Raw genomic sequence first — 17,147 nt, forward strand, 5'->3', positions numbered from 1 at the left:
AGATAGAGCTCTCGGGGCTAGTGGAGTCAAGGGATATGGGGAGAAGGCAAGCACGGGTTATTGATAGGGGACGATCAGCCATGGTCACAATGAATGGCGGTGCTGGCTCGAAGGGCCGAATGGCCTCCTCCTGCACCTATTTTCTATGTTTCTATTCAGTGATAAATGATTAACATGAAATAGTACTTGTGATTGGGTAAAAAATTAGGCAGTTAATTATGACCATTGAATGTTATGAGACTTCAGTTGTAGTTGTAATGGGTGGAAGAGTTGTAGCTAAACCTGAATGTCATGTGGAGTGACTTCATTGTGTTGCAATCATTTAACGTTTCCACCTGATCATATGAAGTTTCCATCCCCGATGAAGCAGCAGCGGACAATTGGCTTTTGGACTGTAGAGGAAGGTGTACAAGAATCACAGATGATAGTTCCAGGCCAATAATTTCAATGCATCAGCATTATCACCATTTTTCTTCTTAACAAATTAATCTATCCTTATTGGCTGTCACAAACATCGCCACTCTCCCCAACCACCGTTTAAGATTAAAGTGGAGTGTTTGAACTTGTTTACTGAGAGTTCTTCAGAGACATCCTACTCAGTTTATCACTCTGTAACATGTCAGGGGTTTTAATATGCCTAATCAAAGATGATATGTTATTTCTTGAACTTGCAATGGGCATCATTGGAACAATGCAGGAAGGGAAAGAAAGAGTTCAGACGGAGGCACAGAATTCAAGTGCTGGCAAACGTGAGGCTTGGGCTGAATGGTGGTGTCTTGCGGACTGGTTAACGTGCTTTTTGTTTCTTTGACGTGGAAGAGACCATCACTAGTACTGAAGCAGAGATTGGTGAAGTAGCAATTTACTTTACTTCCAATGGGAATGTTTTGGTTTCTAGAGGTACAAGGACAGCTCTATTGCATCTGCAACAACTCCTCCCCTTCAAGTGCCGCCTTTATACCCCAAAAACCCAAATATTCTATTTGGTGAAGCAGCAGTTTACTTGTACTTCCAATTAAATGTTAAAATTGACACTCAATGTGTCTCCATCTATCAAGCAAATCAAATGAAGATTGGATGACTTCTCCGAATACACCACATTATAAAATACTTTCATGGATAGGATGTGCAGATCTCCAACAGATGCTAATCTTTCCATTCAATCTTAAAGATAAGCATCACTCTTGGAGTTTTTCAAAGCATTGTCTTAGGCAGACTAAATAATTACTTAGACTCTAAGTAATGTTGGTCTAACTACTTTAGCTATTGATGCCAAGTCCATTCCAAGATGGTACACACACAGTATTAAGAGTAAGACGTTATCCAATTTAAAAAGAATAAAATGTGTAAATACCAAAAAACCTTGCAATGGTGCAGGACCTTCTAGAAAGGCAGGGGATGAAAATTGTGGTGGGATCCAGGAAGAAAGGAGTTATTGTACCAGATAAGACTATTTTATTTTTTCGGGGATACAGCTGTTTTGGTCATTATTTTTTCATAACCTGTTGCAAATGAATTGGTACAAAATGCTGGAGACTTCAGTCTGCCGAAACGTCACCTATCCATGTTCTCCATGGATGCTGCCTTGCCCGCTGAGTTACTCTAGTATTCCGAGTTTATCTTTGGTATAAACCAGCATCTGCCGTTTATTAGTCATCATTATATTTGTAAAAATCGGACCAAATTGAGGAGGGTAGTAATTAATTACAATGGGAAGAATCTCATCAGCATAGCCACATGTGACTGCCAGGAATGGTAAGTTATCATTTTCTGACCCGCTGAGTTATTCCCAAACCGGACCGTGTTGACTAGCAGCTTTGCGCAGATGCGGGCGATCTTTGGTTTTGGCTGCTGTGGTGGATCCCGGGAAGCATGGCGAGGGCTATCTGCATATTAACTGGTTACCTCCGTGCTTTTGGAGTCGTTCGCCTCAGTTTGAATGTGAGTTTTCAAAGCGGATGGCGAGCGGTGGCCCGTGTCTTCTTGAAGGCTCAAGTCTGGGTAAAGTGGACTAAACGCGGAACTTGCTGCTCACATCCGTTTCTGTGCTGAAGTACAGAACCGCCGGAGGGAGTCGGCGAGGCGGGCAGCATCTGTGGAGGGAAATGGACCAGCGACGTATAAACCGGGTCCCTTTTTATAGATTAATTGCTCCGAATGTGTAAGGGGTGGATGAGAAAGTGGGATAACATAGAGCGAGTGTGAATGTACGGTCGGTGGGCCGAAGGGCCTGTTTCCGAGCTGTATCTTTTTTTAAATGCTCGAAGTAAGTCCCGCCCAGGGGAAAAAGCCCAGCTCCATGTGGAGACACTGAGTTCCTACACATACGCACATCAGCTTTTGATCGATCTCTGTTTTATCCTCGTACACTGATCAAAATCGATCACGGGCAGGCGACCTTCGCGAGTTAGAACGAAGTTCTCCAATGAGTGTTCAACACTATGCCCAGCTCGGCTCTCTTCAACTTCTTGCAGTCAGCTCATTGTCGAATTATTCCAGAACTGACGATCGTGAGAAGGCCCGTTTTACCTCGGATATTGCAAGTATGGAATTGGCTGCCTGAGGAGGTAGTTAAGGTCGAAACAGCATTTAAAAAACACTTGGACAGGTACATGGACAGGGAAGGTTTAAAGGGATATGGGCCAAACACAGACAAATGGGACGAGCTTAGGTGGGGCATAGTGGTCAACATGGACAAGTTGGGCTGAAGGGCCTGTTTCCGTACTGTATGATTATATGACTAATCTGTTACTGTTATGGGGTCATGCTGTTTTAAAGTCATAATTGATAGGAGCAGAATTAGGCCATTTAGTCCACCAAGTCTACTCCACCATTCAATCATGGCTGATCTAACCCTCCCTTCTAACCCCATTTTCCTGCCTTCACCCCATAACCCCTGATATCTGTACTGATCAAGAATCTATCTGCCGTAAATATATCCATTGACGGCCTCCACAGCCTTCTGTAGCAAATAATTCCACAGATTCACCACCCTCTGACTAAAGAAATTCTTCCTCATCTTCTTTCTAAAGGAACGTCCTTTAATTCTGAGGCTATGACCTTAAGTCCTAGACTCTCCCACCAGTGAAAATATCCTCTCCACATCCACTCTTTCCAAGCCTTTTATTATTCAGTAAGTTTCAATGACGTCCCTCCTCATCCTTCCAAACCCCAGCGAATACAAGCCCAGTGCCAACAGATGCTCATATTAATTTTCTGAATGATCTCCTTTTTGTTAAATATCTGCAGCTTTATTAACATATAAGTTATGGTTACAATGTTACTTTATTGCTGTTCACCGACAAACTTGCAGAATACCTGATTGAATTCAGCAAATTGGTTCTTGGCCAACTCTGCACTGCATTCAAGTCAAGTCCATATAACCATATAACAATTACAGCACGGAAACAGGCCATCTCGACCCTTATGTCAAGAGAGTTTATTGTCATGTGTCCCAGATAGGACGATGAAATTCTTGCTTTCTGCAGCACAACAGAATATTGTAAGCAAAAATACAGAACAGATCAGTTCAATATACACATAATTAAGCAGATAAAGTGCAGTAGGCTGTTACAGTTCAGAGTCTGTTGACGAGTTTAATAGCCTCATGGCTGTGGGGAAGGAGGTGTTCCTGAACCTCGATGTAACAGACTTCAGGCTCCTGTACCATCTGCCCGTTGATTGTGGGTCCCTATCCTACCCCTTCCAAAATCCACAATCAGTTCCTTGGTTTTGCTGGTGTTGAGAGCCAGGTTATTGTGTTGGCACCATTTGGTCAATCGGTTGATCTCACTTGTATACCCTGACTCGTCCCCATCAGTGATTCGTCCAACAACAGTGGTGTCGTCGGCAAACTTGATGATGGAGTTAGCTCTATGTCCGGCTACGCAGTCATGAGTATAGAGTGAGTAAAGCAGAGGTGCTCCCGTACTGATTGTTATCGAGGATGACACATTTCCACCAGTACGGACAGACTGTAGATGAGGAAGTCGAGGATCCAATTGCAGAGGGATGCGCAGAGACCCAGATCTGAGAGTGCATGGGGAAGAGATGGGAGGTAGCTCGCACGAATCCCCAGTACAGCTCATGCCCCACACTGACCCCGACCGTGCCCATGAGGAACTACCCAACCTAGATGACTAACAGGGGAAGAAACAAAGTGCGCGAGTAACTCAGCGGATCAGGCAGCATCCTTGGAGAACATGAATAGGTGATGTTTTAGGTTGGCACCCTCATTTAGACAGATTGTGGGGGGAAAGAAAGCTGGAAGAGATGAGGGGCAGAACAAAGCGTGGCAGGTATTAGGTGAACAAAGGCGGGGGGGGGGGATATTTGATAGTATAGATGGTTGTATAAAGGCTAGGCAAAAAAAAAACAAGCGGTGAAACAAAACAAAGGATTTAATGGTTGCAAATTTGAAGCCAAAGGAAGGAATGTAGGGGGAGGGGAGAATAGGTGCGAGTCCATGTGGGGCACAGGAGAAAGCGGGATGAAAGGGCAGTGTAGGGAGGAAGGGAGGGAGGGTTTGAAGAATTCAATGTTTGTTGTTCCGCTAGTTTGCACGTGGCCTCGCTCTGGCAGTGGAGGCGGTTCAAGACAGAAAGATCAGGATAGGCATGGAAAGGGATTTAAAATGGTTATCAATTGTGAGATCTGGGTGGACTGAGTGCAACAAACAGGGAAATCCTTGGACCTGTTTCTCAGCTGTGCCTTTTATTGGGGTGGGGAGTGGCCACATAACCATTCCCACTCCAGAAGGGTTATGGCTAAGTTTCAACAAGCTCAGTCATGTCAAACATCAGACTTTATTCTATTAAAAAGCATCACTCCTTAGCCTAATCATCTTTCAAAATGGTAAATACCACCCACCGATTACCCATTAATACCTGCTCTAAAAATGAAACATTTATTCTTTCTGGATCAATTTCCCCCTTATATTTCAGGATATTGGAGGTTTTTAATTTTATGTTTTTAAAAATTATCATTTTTGGAATCTCAATAGATTCATTACAAAGCTTGACTGTCCTGAACCTCTTAAAATACTTGCCATTGTTCTATCTGATTTACTTTCCAGTGGATCTCTTGCAGTTCACTTTGCCTCAATCACCTTAGCTACAATTTTCCAATTCTGGCAACATCTTTGTAAATCTAAATACTTCAAAGAAAGGTGGTCAAACATTCTAAGGTCCCTTTTTATCCAAAACTACACAATATTCCCCCCCATTTATTTACATATCCTTGTCACATTTCTACCAATGCATTTAGCATGATTTGATGATTCTATTAGCGTATCATCTACCCTCACAGCTATGATTATTTCTGACATTGCTATTAACCCTTCCTTTTCATTCTCTGCGTTTCCATGAAGCATGTAAGGAAATCTTGAATTTCTACTCTTCTCTAACCTATGCATCCATAATATTTACATTACTTCCAATATGTGTCAAATCATCCATTTTATTCATTATATTCTTCACATTTGAATATTTCCATTAAATCTCAGCCAGAATGCAATCGTTAGAATGTTTCTAATTTTTTTTCAATTTTCAAACTTGTTAATTTTCTGTCCTTGACATCAGTTTTGCTGTTTTCCTTATGAATCTGCTCAGTTTCCAATGGAAACTAGTGAGCGTTGGATCTCCTGAAGTGTTTTTTGTTTAAAAAAAAAGAAACATTAATGTTAGAAACATTCTGCAGTTCAAGTTTATCAAGGGAAGTAGAAGCAGAGTTAATGTTTCAGGTCAAAGACTCTTCCTCTCAAGACTGGAAAACTTTAAAGGCTCTTCGATCTGAAATACTAGCATTATTTCTCCATCAGTTTTCCAGCATCTTTATTTTCAATTACTTTTTATGTCAGCAATCACCATCGGATTAATCTTGCTTGGGCTGTGAGCTACTTCCAGAAATTAGCTGAATGTGAGGCGATCACCCATGAAGATGAGCTGCAGAGTGTTCAGATGTTTTTGAAGCTCCTCCAGATGATGATACTACTTCCTATGTCTGTGGTGGTCCAGGATGATATAGGAAGTACCAGAACTAGCCTGCCATGCTATGTGTGCTTGTGGAAACCAGCATAGTGTAACACAATGATTGTTCACAATCCTGATACTTTGAAGACACAAGGAACTGCAGATGTTGGAATCTTGAGCAAAACATATGGCGCTGAAGGAACTCAGCGGGAAAGGTAGCATATGTGGAAGGAATGGACAGGCGATGTTCCAGGTCGAGACACTTCGTCAGACTGAATCGGGGAGAAAGCTGGAAAAGAAAAGTGGAGGCAGGCCTGATAAGTGGCAGGTGGATACAGGTGAGGGGAGTTTGATTGGCAGATGGGTGGAGTAGGTGACATGCTAGAGGAGAAAAATAAACAAAAGGGTGTCCGATAAGGAAAGGAGTGACGTAAAGTCAAAGGGAGGGACATGGGTGGAAGGGTACAGGGGGATGAGAAAGAAAGGGTATAATAACGAAATACTACTTCCTTAGAAGGCTTAGGAAGTTTGGCATGTCCCCAACAACTCTCACTAACCTCTACAGATGCATCACAGCATGTTTTGGGAACAGCTCCATCCAAGACCGCAAGAAATTGGAGAGAATTGTGGGCGCATTCAGACCACCACACAAGCCAACCTCTCTTTCATTACTCCATTTACACCTCACGCTGCTAAACTAAATAAGGTACTCGGGTATGGGATGTGAGTGTACAAAGTAGGGGAAAGGAATAGGGTGACTGGGGAAGGTTAGTGGGAGAAATGAGGGGGGGGGAGAGGGCAGTCACTGGAAAGAGATGGGTCATTATTTGATATTGGAAACTTCAATGTTCATAGTATTGAGTTTTAAGGTAGCCGAACAGAATATGAGACGCTATTCCCCCAGTTTGCATGTGGCAATGGAGCAGGTCGAGGATAGAAAGGTTGGTAAGGGAAAGGAAGGGGATGTATAAATGGTTAACAACTGGGACATTTTTGGCATCTGATACTTTGGCATCTGGCCCACTCATTAGCCTGCAATGAGTGCTTGGGATCTAAAGCGTAGAGGGGGTGTGCATCCAGAGCTGGGGGTCCGAAATGCTGCTGGATCCAGCTATTAGTCTGAGCAACTGCACAATCTATAAATACTGTACTCAGTGGACACTGCAGCTCCATTGAAATTTAACACTGAAAAATGAATAATTAAACATATTTTTCCTAATTTGCTCTCTATGAGAATTTGTTATTGAGGTTGGTTGCTCAATTGGTTTGATGATGGAACTGATGTACAACAATCCTCCATAAGAAAGGACAAAATTATCACCACATAAATTGCTAAGCAGCTTTAGAAGCAGCTTTCTTCAACAGCAGAGGCAGCTGACATTGTTTCCTTAAGAGCATTGTTCTTAAGTAAGCTATTAAGTAAGATGTTTGGAGAAAAGCCAGAAAATTATCCATCCATCTGCCTATCAACCTCCACCCCCTCACCTCTATTCACCTATCACTCACCATGCTTTGTCCCTCTTCCAGCTTTATCCCCCACCCCCACAATCAGTCTAAAAAGGGGTCCCGACCTGTCACCTACCTATCCATGGTCTTCAGAGATGCTGCCTGACCCACTGAACTACTCCAGCACTTTGTTTTTTTCTTACACCTTTTTCACTCTCATTTAACTTCACTGAAAAATAATCTAGATACAAAATATTGGAAATAATGTATTACTTTGCAATCTAAACATAATATTTATTAAGTATATATTTTAAAAATAAGGCATTCAGGTGCATTCTTCTGTCCAACAACAAAAAAGGTAATTTACTGGATAAGCGTTTTCTCAATGGATTTAAAACCTGTATTTCAAATTTGGCTAGGATGTGTTTTTTTTTTATGAACACCTTCATTTTAAAAACAAATTGAATGCATCTTTGCTGTCACCCTCATAGCCCTTCAAATCTCTTCAAGTAGAGGATATTTGTTCCCATTTAGATGTACATTTAAGTTTTCTCTTTCTTCACGTCACATAGATTTGGTACTTTTAGTAGACTTCATAGATCTTGGCCATTAATCTTTTGAGCACTGCAATAACTTACTCTTAAATGTTGTACTGTTTTCACCTTGGTATGAAACCCCTTTTCTGATGACAATTGCGTAATCCAAATGTTTTCCCTGCATGGATATATACACATTTTTAATTAATTCAATGTAAAATTACACACAAATATGATATGGTTCAAGTACACCATTGCAACATATTAAAGTTTGTGCAACAGTCATCTCTTGTGTTTGCATTTGCTGCATTGTCACTAATGTTTAAGGCATAAATAAATAGCTTTCATTAAACTGACTTCCAATACCAGCATGTGGTATTTTGCTTTTTGTAGGAAAGTGGATGTTTGACCATATCAGGAGAATTTTCTGGACTGCCCCCGGGAAAGCATGGACTTCACGTTCATTGTTTTGGTGACATATCAAATGGTATAACAAGTATATTTACTGCTGAAGGAGTTACATACAGAACACATGTTGTTTTAGCTTGTTTCTATATGGGGCATGGGAGTTAACTTAATCAGCTAGAACCCAAAATCCCTGACAAATGACCTGACAGTTTAAACCAATCCTAATTTAATAAATGGGATTTTTAATTTGAATAAAAAGTGAGAAACAGCAATGGTGATTGTGAAGCAAATGGATTTTTAAATCTAAAAACACTAATGTAACAACTCAAACTAGATCCTAGATAAGTCAACTTTGATGTCCTCTGAAAAGACCCAACAAGCCAGCAATTAGGGCAATCTACATCTTGTGAATTAATAAAATTTAAATGGGTTCCTGCAGTTATAGTTGAATGTTCTAATAATCATTTCAATGTCTTATTGACTGTCTCTTTTGATTGCACTGCAATATTTTATAGGAAAAGAGATCTTGTGATGCTTGATCAGTAATGTTTTACAAAGTGTAACAACTTAATTGTATATTTATAGATCACAAGCCAGTTAAGCCAAAAATATATTTGGTGAACCTCTGTTCCTTAGTGAGTATAGCCCAATCATTGGACATTCTGGCTGCAAAAAAGTGGTGTGCAGTGGTCAAAGATTGCTTTAAATAGAGCGTGAAGTTGGGAATTTGGTCAGTTGCAACTGTGAGTTTAAAGTAGTTAAATAAAAAGGAGGTCCAAACTACAGTCACGCGATATCCGCTGTCGGACCAGAACCAAGACCCAAAATGGGCTTGCAGTTTATTTTCAGAATAAGGGGACCCAAACTGAAACACAAAAGGACAATCTGAAATATTAATCCATTTGACAAGTATTAGGATAAAGCATAGCTAGTATACTGACATGGCACACAAGACTGCCAGTGAGAGGAGCTGTCTATGTGATGTCAGGATGAGACATCTCTAACTGGCTAAAAAAAGATGGATCCAGTCATGTGATCTTTTTGATGTCAATGCATTGGGATGAATAGAGAAGTCTGTAAAGTACTAGATAATTTTAAAGAAATGAAATAAACAGAAGTAGGAAGTATGTCATATGACCCTTACAGCCTGCTCTGCTAATCATGGCTGATCCTGTGCTTTTACTCTCCCAGTCTCCTGTAATGTTAGCAAGGGAGCTCGAGAATTATGACCTCTAAACCATAACCCGAGCCTGTGCAAATTGGCACAGTAACAAGATTAGTTTGGTAAAGGAGAAGGAAAGGAAAAAAAGGCACAAATTAGCTCTGATCCTGAGAGTGATACAATAAACAGCAGAATAATAAGATATCAGCTACGTAAAAAGGAAAATGAAAGAAGCCTTTGAAAGAATATCAAAATCAACACCATGGTGGTATAAGAAATGATTCCTGATCTTTTCTTGATGTTCAATAAGAGATCTTAATTATATTAGTTATGGAACTCCACTTACAGTAAATCTCAATTTATCCACCATGCTCGAGACTTAGCTGTGCCAAGCTGTCTGATTTTCCCAGATTTTTTTCAATATTATTCCATTTAATATTGCAACACTCTTAAAGTAGTACAGAAATATAATACATTTTCTGGTTAACCAGGTATCATAGGTATGTGGGAAACAACCAGATGAATTTAAAGGGTGCGTGGACATTAGGCCCCGGTGAGTTTAAGGGAGGCTTGGGAATGAGGTCCTGCTCTTTAAGAGGGAGTAAGGAAATTTGCACCTGGTGAGCCAAATACCAAACCATCAGGATTTCCAAGCTATTAGATAGAGGTTTATCAGAGTTTTACTGCAAAAGATATACCCCTAACCTTTATTATAGCCTACTCTATTATCTTCCTCAATCCAAAAGTTGCAAATCCACCATTTCCTAGCCCTGAACGCAGGAATCTGGATCAAGCCAAGTGCCATATAATCACATGTTGCCTTCTATGTAAAAAAAACTTTGATGGGGATAGCTTTGAGATAAACCCACTCTCCAAAAAAACTGTTAATTGACTTAAGAACCTTGAACTCTATAAATATTACTCCATCAGTACTACTGTGGCAGCACCACTATGATTGCCCTGAGGGCCCTTTTAATTGTAAATATATGTTTAAAAATGGTACAGAGATTGGATGATTACCTTGTGCCCGTGTTTACTTTTAAGAAAAAGATGAAGCCACAGAACTGAAGACAGGAACTATCTAACATTAATGTAGGCTAAATAATGATAATGTGAATTAAGATTAGCAAATCACCAGGACTAAATAATTTCCACCCTGGTTTTCATAAGAATGAGTTGAGAATTCAAATTATGCTGAAACCATGTTATTAACATTAAAATGCAGCAGGGTTATGCTGGTTCATACAAAATAACAGATTTATTCTGCTGCTAATTATTAGAGTGATGGATATTGGTTTGCGGATGGTTTCATGAAGGATGTAGTGGTGGGGAAATGGAGTGATGAATCAGAGAGTAGAAATGATAAATTGACTGAATGGGGATGAGATAGTTCCAAACATCATCTAGAAGTGGGTATAGTCCATCTAAGCCCACAAGAACATCTTAAGTTCTGTGTTTTTCTACAGTGTTTTGTGATGAAAAGGTGGTCTATCACAAGTAGTGCAGGCGAGGAGAAAGCAGTTTCACCACTAGCAGAGTCGTGCTTTTCGCATTTTTACCTGATATGAAAAATGACATTTTGTCTCAAATCTGCTTAGCCTCTTGCATTTTCAGAGGAGCAGGCCCCAAATGTATGTGCAAGTATATTGAGAATTTGAAAGGGAGATATCAGGGCATGTACCATCTTGAAGATCCTGGTATCATCCATCCAATTTTTTTTGTGGTCAGATGTATGTAAAAGATTTGAGTGCTTAAGCTCTCAACCAGTAGTAAACAATTGTAATTGTATTTATCAATATGCTGCTCTTGCATTCTCCTCTGGGTAAACTCTGGTTATCTAGGTTTATGGAAGCACTTGTAAATTATTTGTTTCAGACTGGATAAGTGCAGGACCTCATTACAATCCGTACAACAAAACAAATGGAGCACAACAAGAGAACAGGTATGTACCATTTGGGAGGCATTGCTAAAAATAAAGCTAAAATGCAATTGGTTTAAATGAGTATTCATTTTCGCACATTTAATTGAGGTGTACAACCATATTGTACTAATTTGTAAAAATTAAATAACAGTCTTTTTTCCCCAATATTCCAAGAGAATTCTCTGTTTTAGTATCAAAAGAACACAGAATAGAATGGAGGCCTCGAATGCATGGGCTTCGTTAACTTTTTTTGGAGGTGCAGGGTGAAGAGCTGCAACCCGTGTTAAAGTGTGTAAGAAACAGGGTTTAACAAGCTCCAAAATGGGAAAAAGTATGTGCTTTTGACCTTTCTCTGTTAATGGATGGGCACCAATTTGAAGATGGCCAACAAAATGTATTCTTCTACTGCAGTATGTGGTCCTTCTTTCATAGGAAGACTGGAGAATAACAAGCAGTATTGAACAGAAGACTCATAATATGTTTTTTCTTCAGAATTAAACCATGAAATATTGTAGTGGAAATAGTGATGCAAATGCAATTTGCTGTAACAAAAGTAGATGAATTTGTTGATGAGAAATTTAAGCATGGGGGGAAAAAGGTAACTTAATAAATCTGGGCAATCAATAATACAAATGATTAAATAATCTTCCTTTATCCTATGGAATTATATACTTTAAAGGTAAACACTTTCCACTCACTGTAGATATGCAGGAGTTCTGGGCATTGTAAATGCAAATGAAGATGGTTTGGCCAAAATGGATCTGCAGGTATCCCATCTCCATCTGACAGGAATTAATTCTATTATTGGACGAACACTGGTGGTAGGTATAAGACTTAGTAGTTACATTGCTAAAATGTAAAACAAATGAATTAAAAAATACAGAACTGCAGATATTGAATGCTGATTGACTATAGATGTACAAAATTAATATTTGGCTGCCTGTTAATGCATCAGTAAGTAATTGGCTCATTTTTGCCCCCCCCCCCCCCCCTCTAGCAGTGCCTGCGCAGTTGGGGGCTATGCGTAAGTGGATAGGGCAGGGGATGGGGTAAAAGGAGCAAATGAATAATATTAATATAATATCAAGGGGGGGGTTAGTGTGTGCGTGTGTGTGATGCCGAAGGCCGCCGCCCCACCCCCCGCAACCGCGTGTTGTGGGGATGGTACCCAACGGATCCCCCATGGTCTAGTATACTTTAATATCCAAAACATGAATTACTGCTAAATGAAATAAATCATGCCCTGAATGTACTTCTGGTTTATTTGCAATCACAATTCATCCAAACCAAATTCAGAGAGATCTCCCATACTTGTACCATGCCAGCTTAGTTTGAAATAATGTGTCTAGATGATTGCCAGGAAAACAGAACTAGCACCTACACTAGCTCCCTTTGTATGTTATTAAAAGGAAGAAAAAGTCAAATATTAATTTACAGATATTTGGTTACCTATTCTAATGTCGAATTTCACTATTGAATGCATGGTCATATATTTAAAAGATTCACCAAAGTGAAGATGAACCAGGCAAATCTGATAAGGAAGATAGCACAATCGCAGGAAGTGAAGGAAATGGTGTAGCCTGGGGAGTGATTGGAATTTGTCAGAGCAATATTTCCGAGGAATACTTGGAAGAAAAAAATTAAGCAACAAAGATAAATGTATTTTGTACCAAGAGCTGTATCTTGTCTTGAAACATTGGTAAATATTCTTTGTGGATGTGCAAAAACATAATCAAAACGTTTTTGTTCATTTTTTTTTCAATTTCCATTGCATGTGAATTTTGCAAATGAATTAAATGTGCAGTTCTTCAGAATTTTTGTGTAACTTTATTATAATCAAAAGACAGTTGTCTAGTTCTATTCTGCACCATATTTCCATCTTGTAAACTCTGCTGCAGCATGATTTTTTAAATGTTGAATCTATTAATATATTTAACTAATATTAACATTTGTCTAATGGTAAAAGTATTTTATAATACATGTTAATATTGGGAACTGCCCTGTTGAAATGCGGCATGTTCATTTTCTTGGGGTAGTCTGTACCAAAATCTATACTTTCGATTCTGTTGATTAATTAATGATTAAAAATAAACATTCTGCTACTTTTCATAAACGTTGTTTTAGTTTTTATAAGCCTGTAGGCAAATATTTCATATTAAGACATGTTGATTGTTAGACGATTAATAGATTTCTTGTGATGTCTTAAGTAACACATTGATTCACTGGGATCCTTTTGTCAGAATCATTATCATCATCACTAGGGCCAGGATTTTGCCATAAATGCCATGTGCCTTTTCGTGCCTTTTTTGATGATTTCAGGAAGATAATGCCTTTTTCCCGATTGAGTGCCTAAATCAGCCTTTTTTGCCATTTTAACGTAACTTACAAGCACGAAACCCGGCTGTAATTGGGTGTTAAGTGGTGATTGGAGACGGGTGCGTGGGAAAGGGTCCATTTTTTGCAGACTGGAGTCATGCATTAAGTAGGTATGAAGTGAAGGATCTAGTCTTTTCAAACTGGAGTCAAGCTATGAGTGGGTGTGAAGTGTTGGTTGGGGATGGAGTGTGGGGTACCAGGGTTAATCGAACCTGCAGTAGAACTCGTTCAGGCCATTGGTCAGCTGACGATTGCCCGAGGAGCGGGGGTTTTTCCTCTTGTAGCTTGTGATTTCTTGCAAGCCTTTCCACACTGAAGAACAGTCATTTGTTGAGAACTTGCTCAACTTCTCAGAGTAGCTTTCCTTGGCAGCTCTGATTCCTCTTCTCAGCTTGTACTTGGCCTGCCTATAGACGTCTGCATCCCCGCTCTTGTAGAATCTACCCCTGCAAGCGTCAAAATGCCTAAAGTCGTCAACGCCTTGTAAAAATCTGAACGATTTGATGAGAGTGTACGGGAGTGATATATTCTCTACAGCCAACAGTATGCAGTTTTGCAAAGCATGTGAGAAAGCAATGAATCATGAGAATAAATATTTTGTCTCCCAGCATGTACAGACAGCTAAACACAAGTCGACGGCAGAGAAACTGAAGATAGGAAATACGCAAGCTTGTCTCCTCACAACATTTACTGCTGACTCCAATCGCAAATCTGAGTTTTCGGGTGATCTGTGCAAAGCATTCATTAATGCTGGAATTCATAGAAACAGACATAGAAAATAGAGGCAGGAGGGGGCACTTTGAGCCAGCACAGCCATTCATTGTGATCATGGCTGATCGTCCCTTATCAATAACCTGTGCCTGCCTTCTCCCATATCCCTTGACTCCACTAGCCCCTAGAGCTCTATCTAACTCTCTCTTAAATCCATCCAGTGACTCGGCCTCCACTGCCCTCTGGCAGGGAATTCCATAAATTCACAACTCTGGGTGAAACGTTTTTTCTCACCTCAGTCTTAAGTGACCTCCCCTTTATTCTAAGACTGTGGTCCCTGGTTCTGGACTCGCCCAACATTGGGAACATTTTCCTGCATCTAGCTTGTCCACTGTGAAAATTGGAAAACAAATCTCTCAGAGGTGTTTTAGGGAAATACACAAAGGAACCTATACCGAGGGAGTCATCATTACAGAAAAATTATGATGACAGCAACTTCAACATTGTTGTGCAGAAAATTTGAGATGGTTGCATGCATCAAAATATGGATCTCAATAGACGAGACAACCAATGTGTGGGGAGATATGTTGCCAATGTGGTCATCGGTAAACTGGAGGGAGGTCAACCATCAAAGGAGTATTTCTTGACACTGGAAGTATTTGTTTACATCTTCACTTGCTGTACTTTGTACTTAAAGTTTCTGGCGATGTAGGTAAAGACATACAAGGAAAATGTGAGAGGGGGACTTTAGCTAACAAAGATCTTGAAGAAGTACAAAACATAGCTAAATTGCTCAAAGGTAGTTGTAATGCACAAGAAATCAACATGAGAAGTTTGTAGCTTATTTCAGGAATGCACCAGTGACCTCAACTGGGGTCGAAAGAAGCTTTTCACAACTGAAGCATATTCCATCAAACAGACGGCACAGTAATTTGAAAAAAAAATGCTGGTAGTTATGTGCAACCAGGCAATAATGTAGTATACCTTTATAATTATAATTTTTAACCATATTTTGGTGGTGGTGGAAAAGGTGCCTTTTTGTCAATAAGTGCCTTTTTTGTAATTTTATTTTGCCTTTTTGCCTGCCTATTTCAGAGATTTTTAGCACCTAAACATCCTGGCTCTAATCATCACCTTTCATAAGTGCATTCAGTTTGACTTCCACACTTAACTGGTACATTGAGCTTGTAAATAGCATAGGATCAACATGGTCACCAACAACACTGTATTAAAAAATGAAACTACCTTTGACTTTCATTATTTTTCATTATTGATGTGCAGGATGATGCCATATCCGATACAGCCTTAACTATGTTGTGCAGCACTATTCCCATATTTCTTTAAAAACAAAAGGTATTTGTACAGTCGAAACAGTAGCTTTCCCTTTTTTAGCATGTTAGCGAATTAGGTCTTCAGGGAACATATTCTCAAACCACCATATATAAACTTTAGAAATCATTTGCGTGACTTCTCAAATTCTGTACTCAGACTGAGTACAGCAAGCATGCCATATGCCTTTTTTACAACACCATAGGCAACTCATTCTCCTCCCCAGCTAATCTCTGCTGTGGGGTTCCACAAAGTTCCATCCTTGGCCCCATTCTCTTCTCCCTGTATATGCTCCCGTTAGGCCAAATCATTGAAAGGCACGGCATTTCCTTCCATTGCTACGCAGACGATACCCAACTCTATCTCCCCCTGAAGCCCAAAAACCAATCAAATCTGTTTAACCTTACCCACTGCCTCGAGGATATAAAGTGTAGGATAGCCCAGAACTTCCTCCAACTAAACGAGAGTAAGTCTGAGGTCATCCTTCTCGGCCCCTCGGACTCAATCAAAATGATAGCAGGCAGCCTTGGAAGCCTTACCCCACTACTCAAACCTCACGTCAAAAACCTTGGCGTGATATTTGACTCAGCACTCAGAATAAAAGGACGTACGGTTAGGAATGAGATGAGGAATTTATTTAGTCAGAGGGTGGTCAAATAGGCATTAATGCCACATAAGGCTGTGGAGGCCGTCAATGGATATTTAAAGGCAGAGATAGATAGATTCTTGATTCGTATGCATGTCAGGTATTATGGAGAGAAGGCAGGAGAATGGGCGTGAGCGGGAAAGATAGATCAGCAATGATTGAATGACAGAGTAGAATTAATGGGCCGAATTACCTAATTCTGCTCCGATCATTTATGAACATGAACATTTACTGCGTTATCAATATGACTCAGCAGCTGTTCTACTGACACCAAGTTCCTAAAAATACCTTTGAAAGCTTAGGCATAAGAGATGATCGTGGACTATGGAAGTGCTTCAAGGATATTCTCATAACCTTCTTTGAAAAAAAGGAATATCACACCAACTTGTGAAAATCGTTGGCCCATGACCATACAAAATGGCAGAAGGATAAGTGGGGTGGCAATGAGAATCTCGAGTTCATTTGTAAGGGAAATTGGACTCCACATAGGGAAGCCCATTGTAAAAAGTGGAAGAAGCGATCTATCCCAAATTACACCTCTGCCGACCCTTTATGCCCCACTTATGTCAGTCTGCAACAAAGATTGGTCTGCAGGTTCTTGTGATTTCTTTAGCCATTTTTCAATCCACAGACCTGGTGGACC

General features: G+C 40.0%; 1 protein-coding gene across 4 annotated transcripts; it reads left to right on the plus strand.

The window, feature by feature from the left end:
• Positions 1 to 1,452: 1,452 nt before the first annotated feature.
• Positions 1,453 to 17,116, plus strand: LOC129702641 (superoxide dismutase [Cu-Zn]-like). 4 transcript variants are annotated; one of them, XM_055644496.1, is made up of 5 exons: positions 1,453 to 1,941; positions 8,345 to 8,438; positions 11,397 to 11,463; positions 12,146 to 12,263; positions 12,943 to 13,570. In XM_055644496.1, exons 1-5 carry the CDS (start codon positions 1,873 to 1,875, stop codon positions 13,084 to 13,086), a joined length of 492 nt encoding a protein of 163 aa, XP_055500471.1. In that variant the 5' UTR covers positions 1,453 to 1,872; the 3' UTR covers positions 13,087 to 13,570. The 4 variants fall into 4 exon arrangements, with proteins under 4 accessions (XP_055500471.1, XP_055500469.1, XP_055500472.1 ...); XM_055644494.1 differs by lacking the exon at positions 1,453 to 1,941 and adding an exon at positions 1,956 to 2,567 and having other exon boundaries at positions 12,943 to 17,116; XM_055644495.1 differs by lacking the exon at positions 1,453 to 1,941 and adding an exon at positions 1,957 to 2,543 and having other exon boundaries at positions 12,943 to 17,116.
• The last annotated feature ends 31 nt before the right edge of the window (positions 17,117 to 17,147 follow it).

Source organism: Leucoraja erinacea, chromosome 13 (assembly GCF_028641065.1).
Source record: "Leucoraja erinacea ecotype New England chromosome 13, Leri_hhj_1, whole genome shotgun sequence".
Taxonomy (NCBI): domain Eukaryota; kingdom Metazoa; phylum Chordata; class Chondrichthyes; order Rajiformes; family Rajidae; genus Leucoraja; species Leucoraja erinaceus.

Coding starts and splice junctions, on each gene's coding strand:
- LOC129702641 (XM_055644494.1), top strand. CDS start 2,442: ATGCCCAGCTCGGCTCTCTTCAACTTCTTGCAGTCAGCTCATTGTCGA. Junction 2,568..8,344: donor GGAATTGGCTGCCTGAGGAG/GTAGTTAAGGTC, acceptor TGCTTTTTGTAG/GAAAGTGGATGTTTGACCAT. Junction 11,464..12,145: donor GGAGCACAACAAGAGAACAG/GTATGTACCATT, acceptor CACTCACTGTAG/ATATGCAGGAGTTCTGGGCA.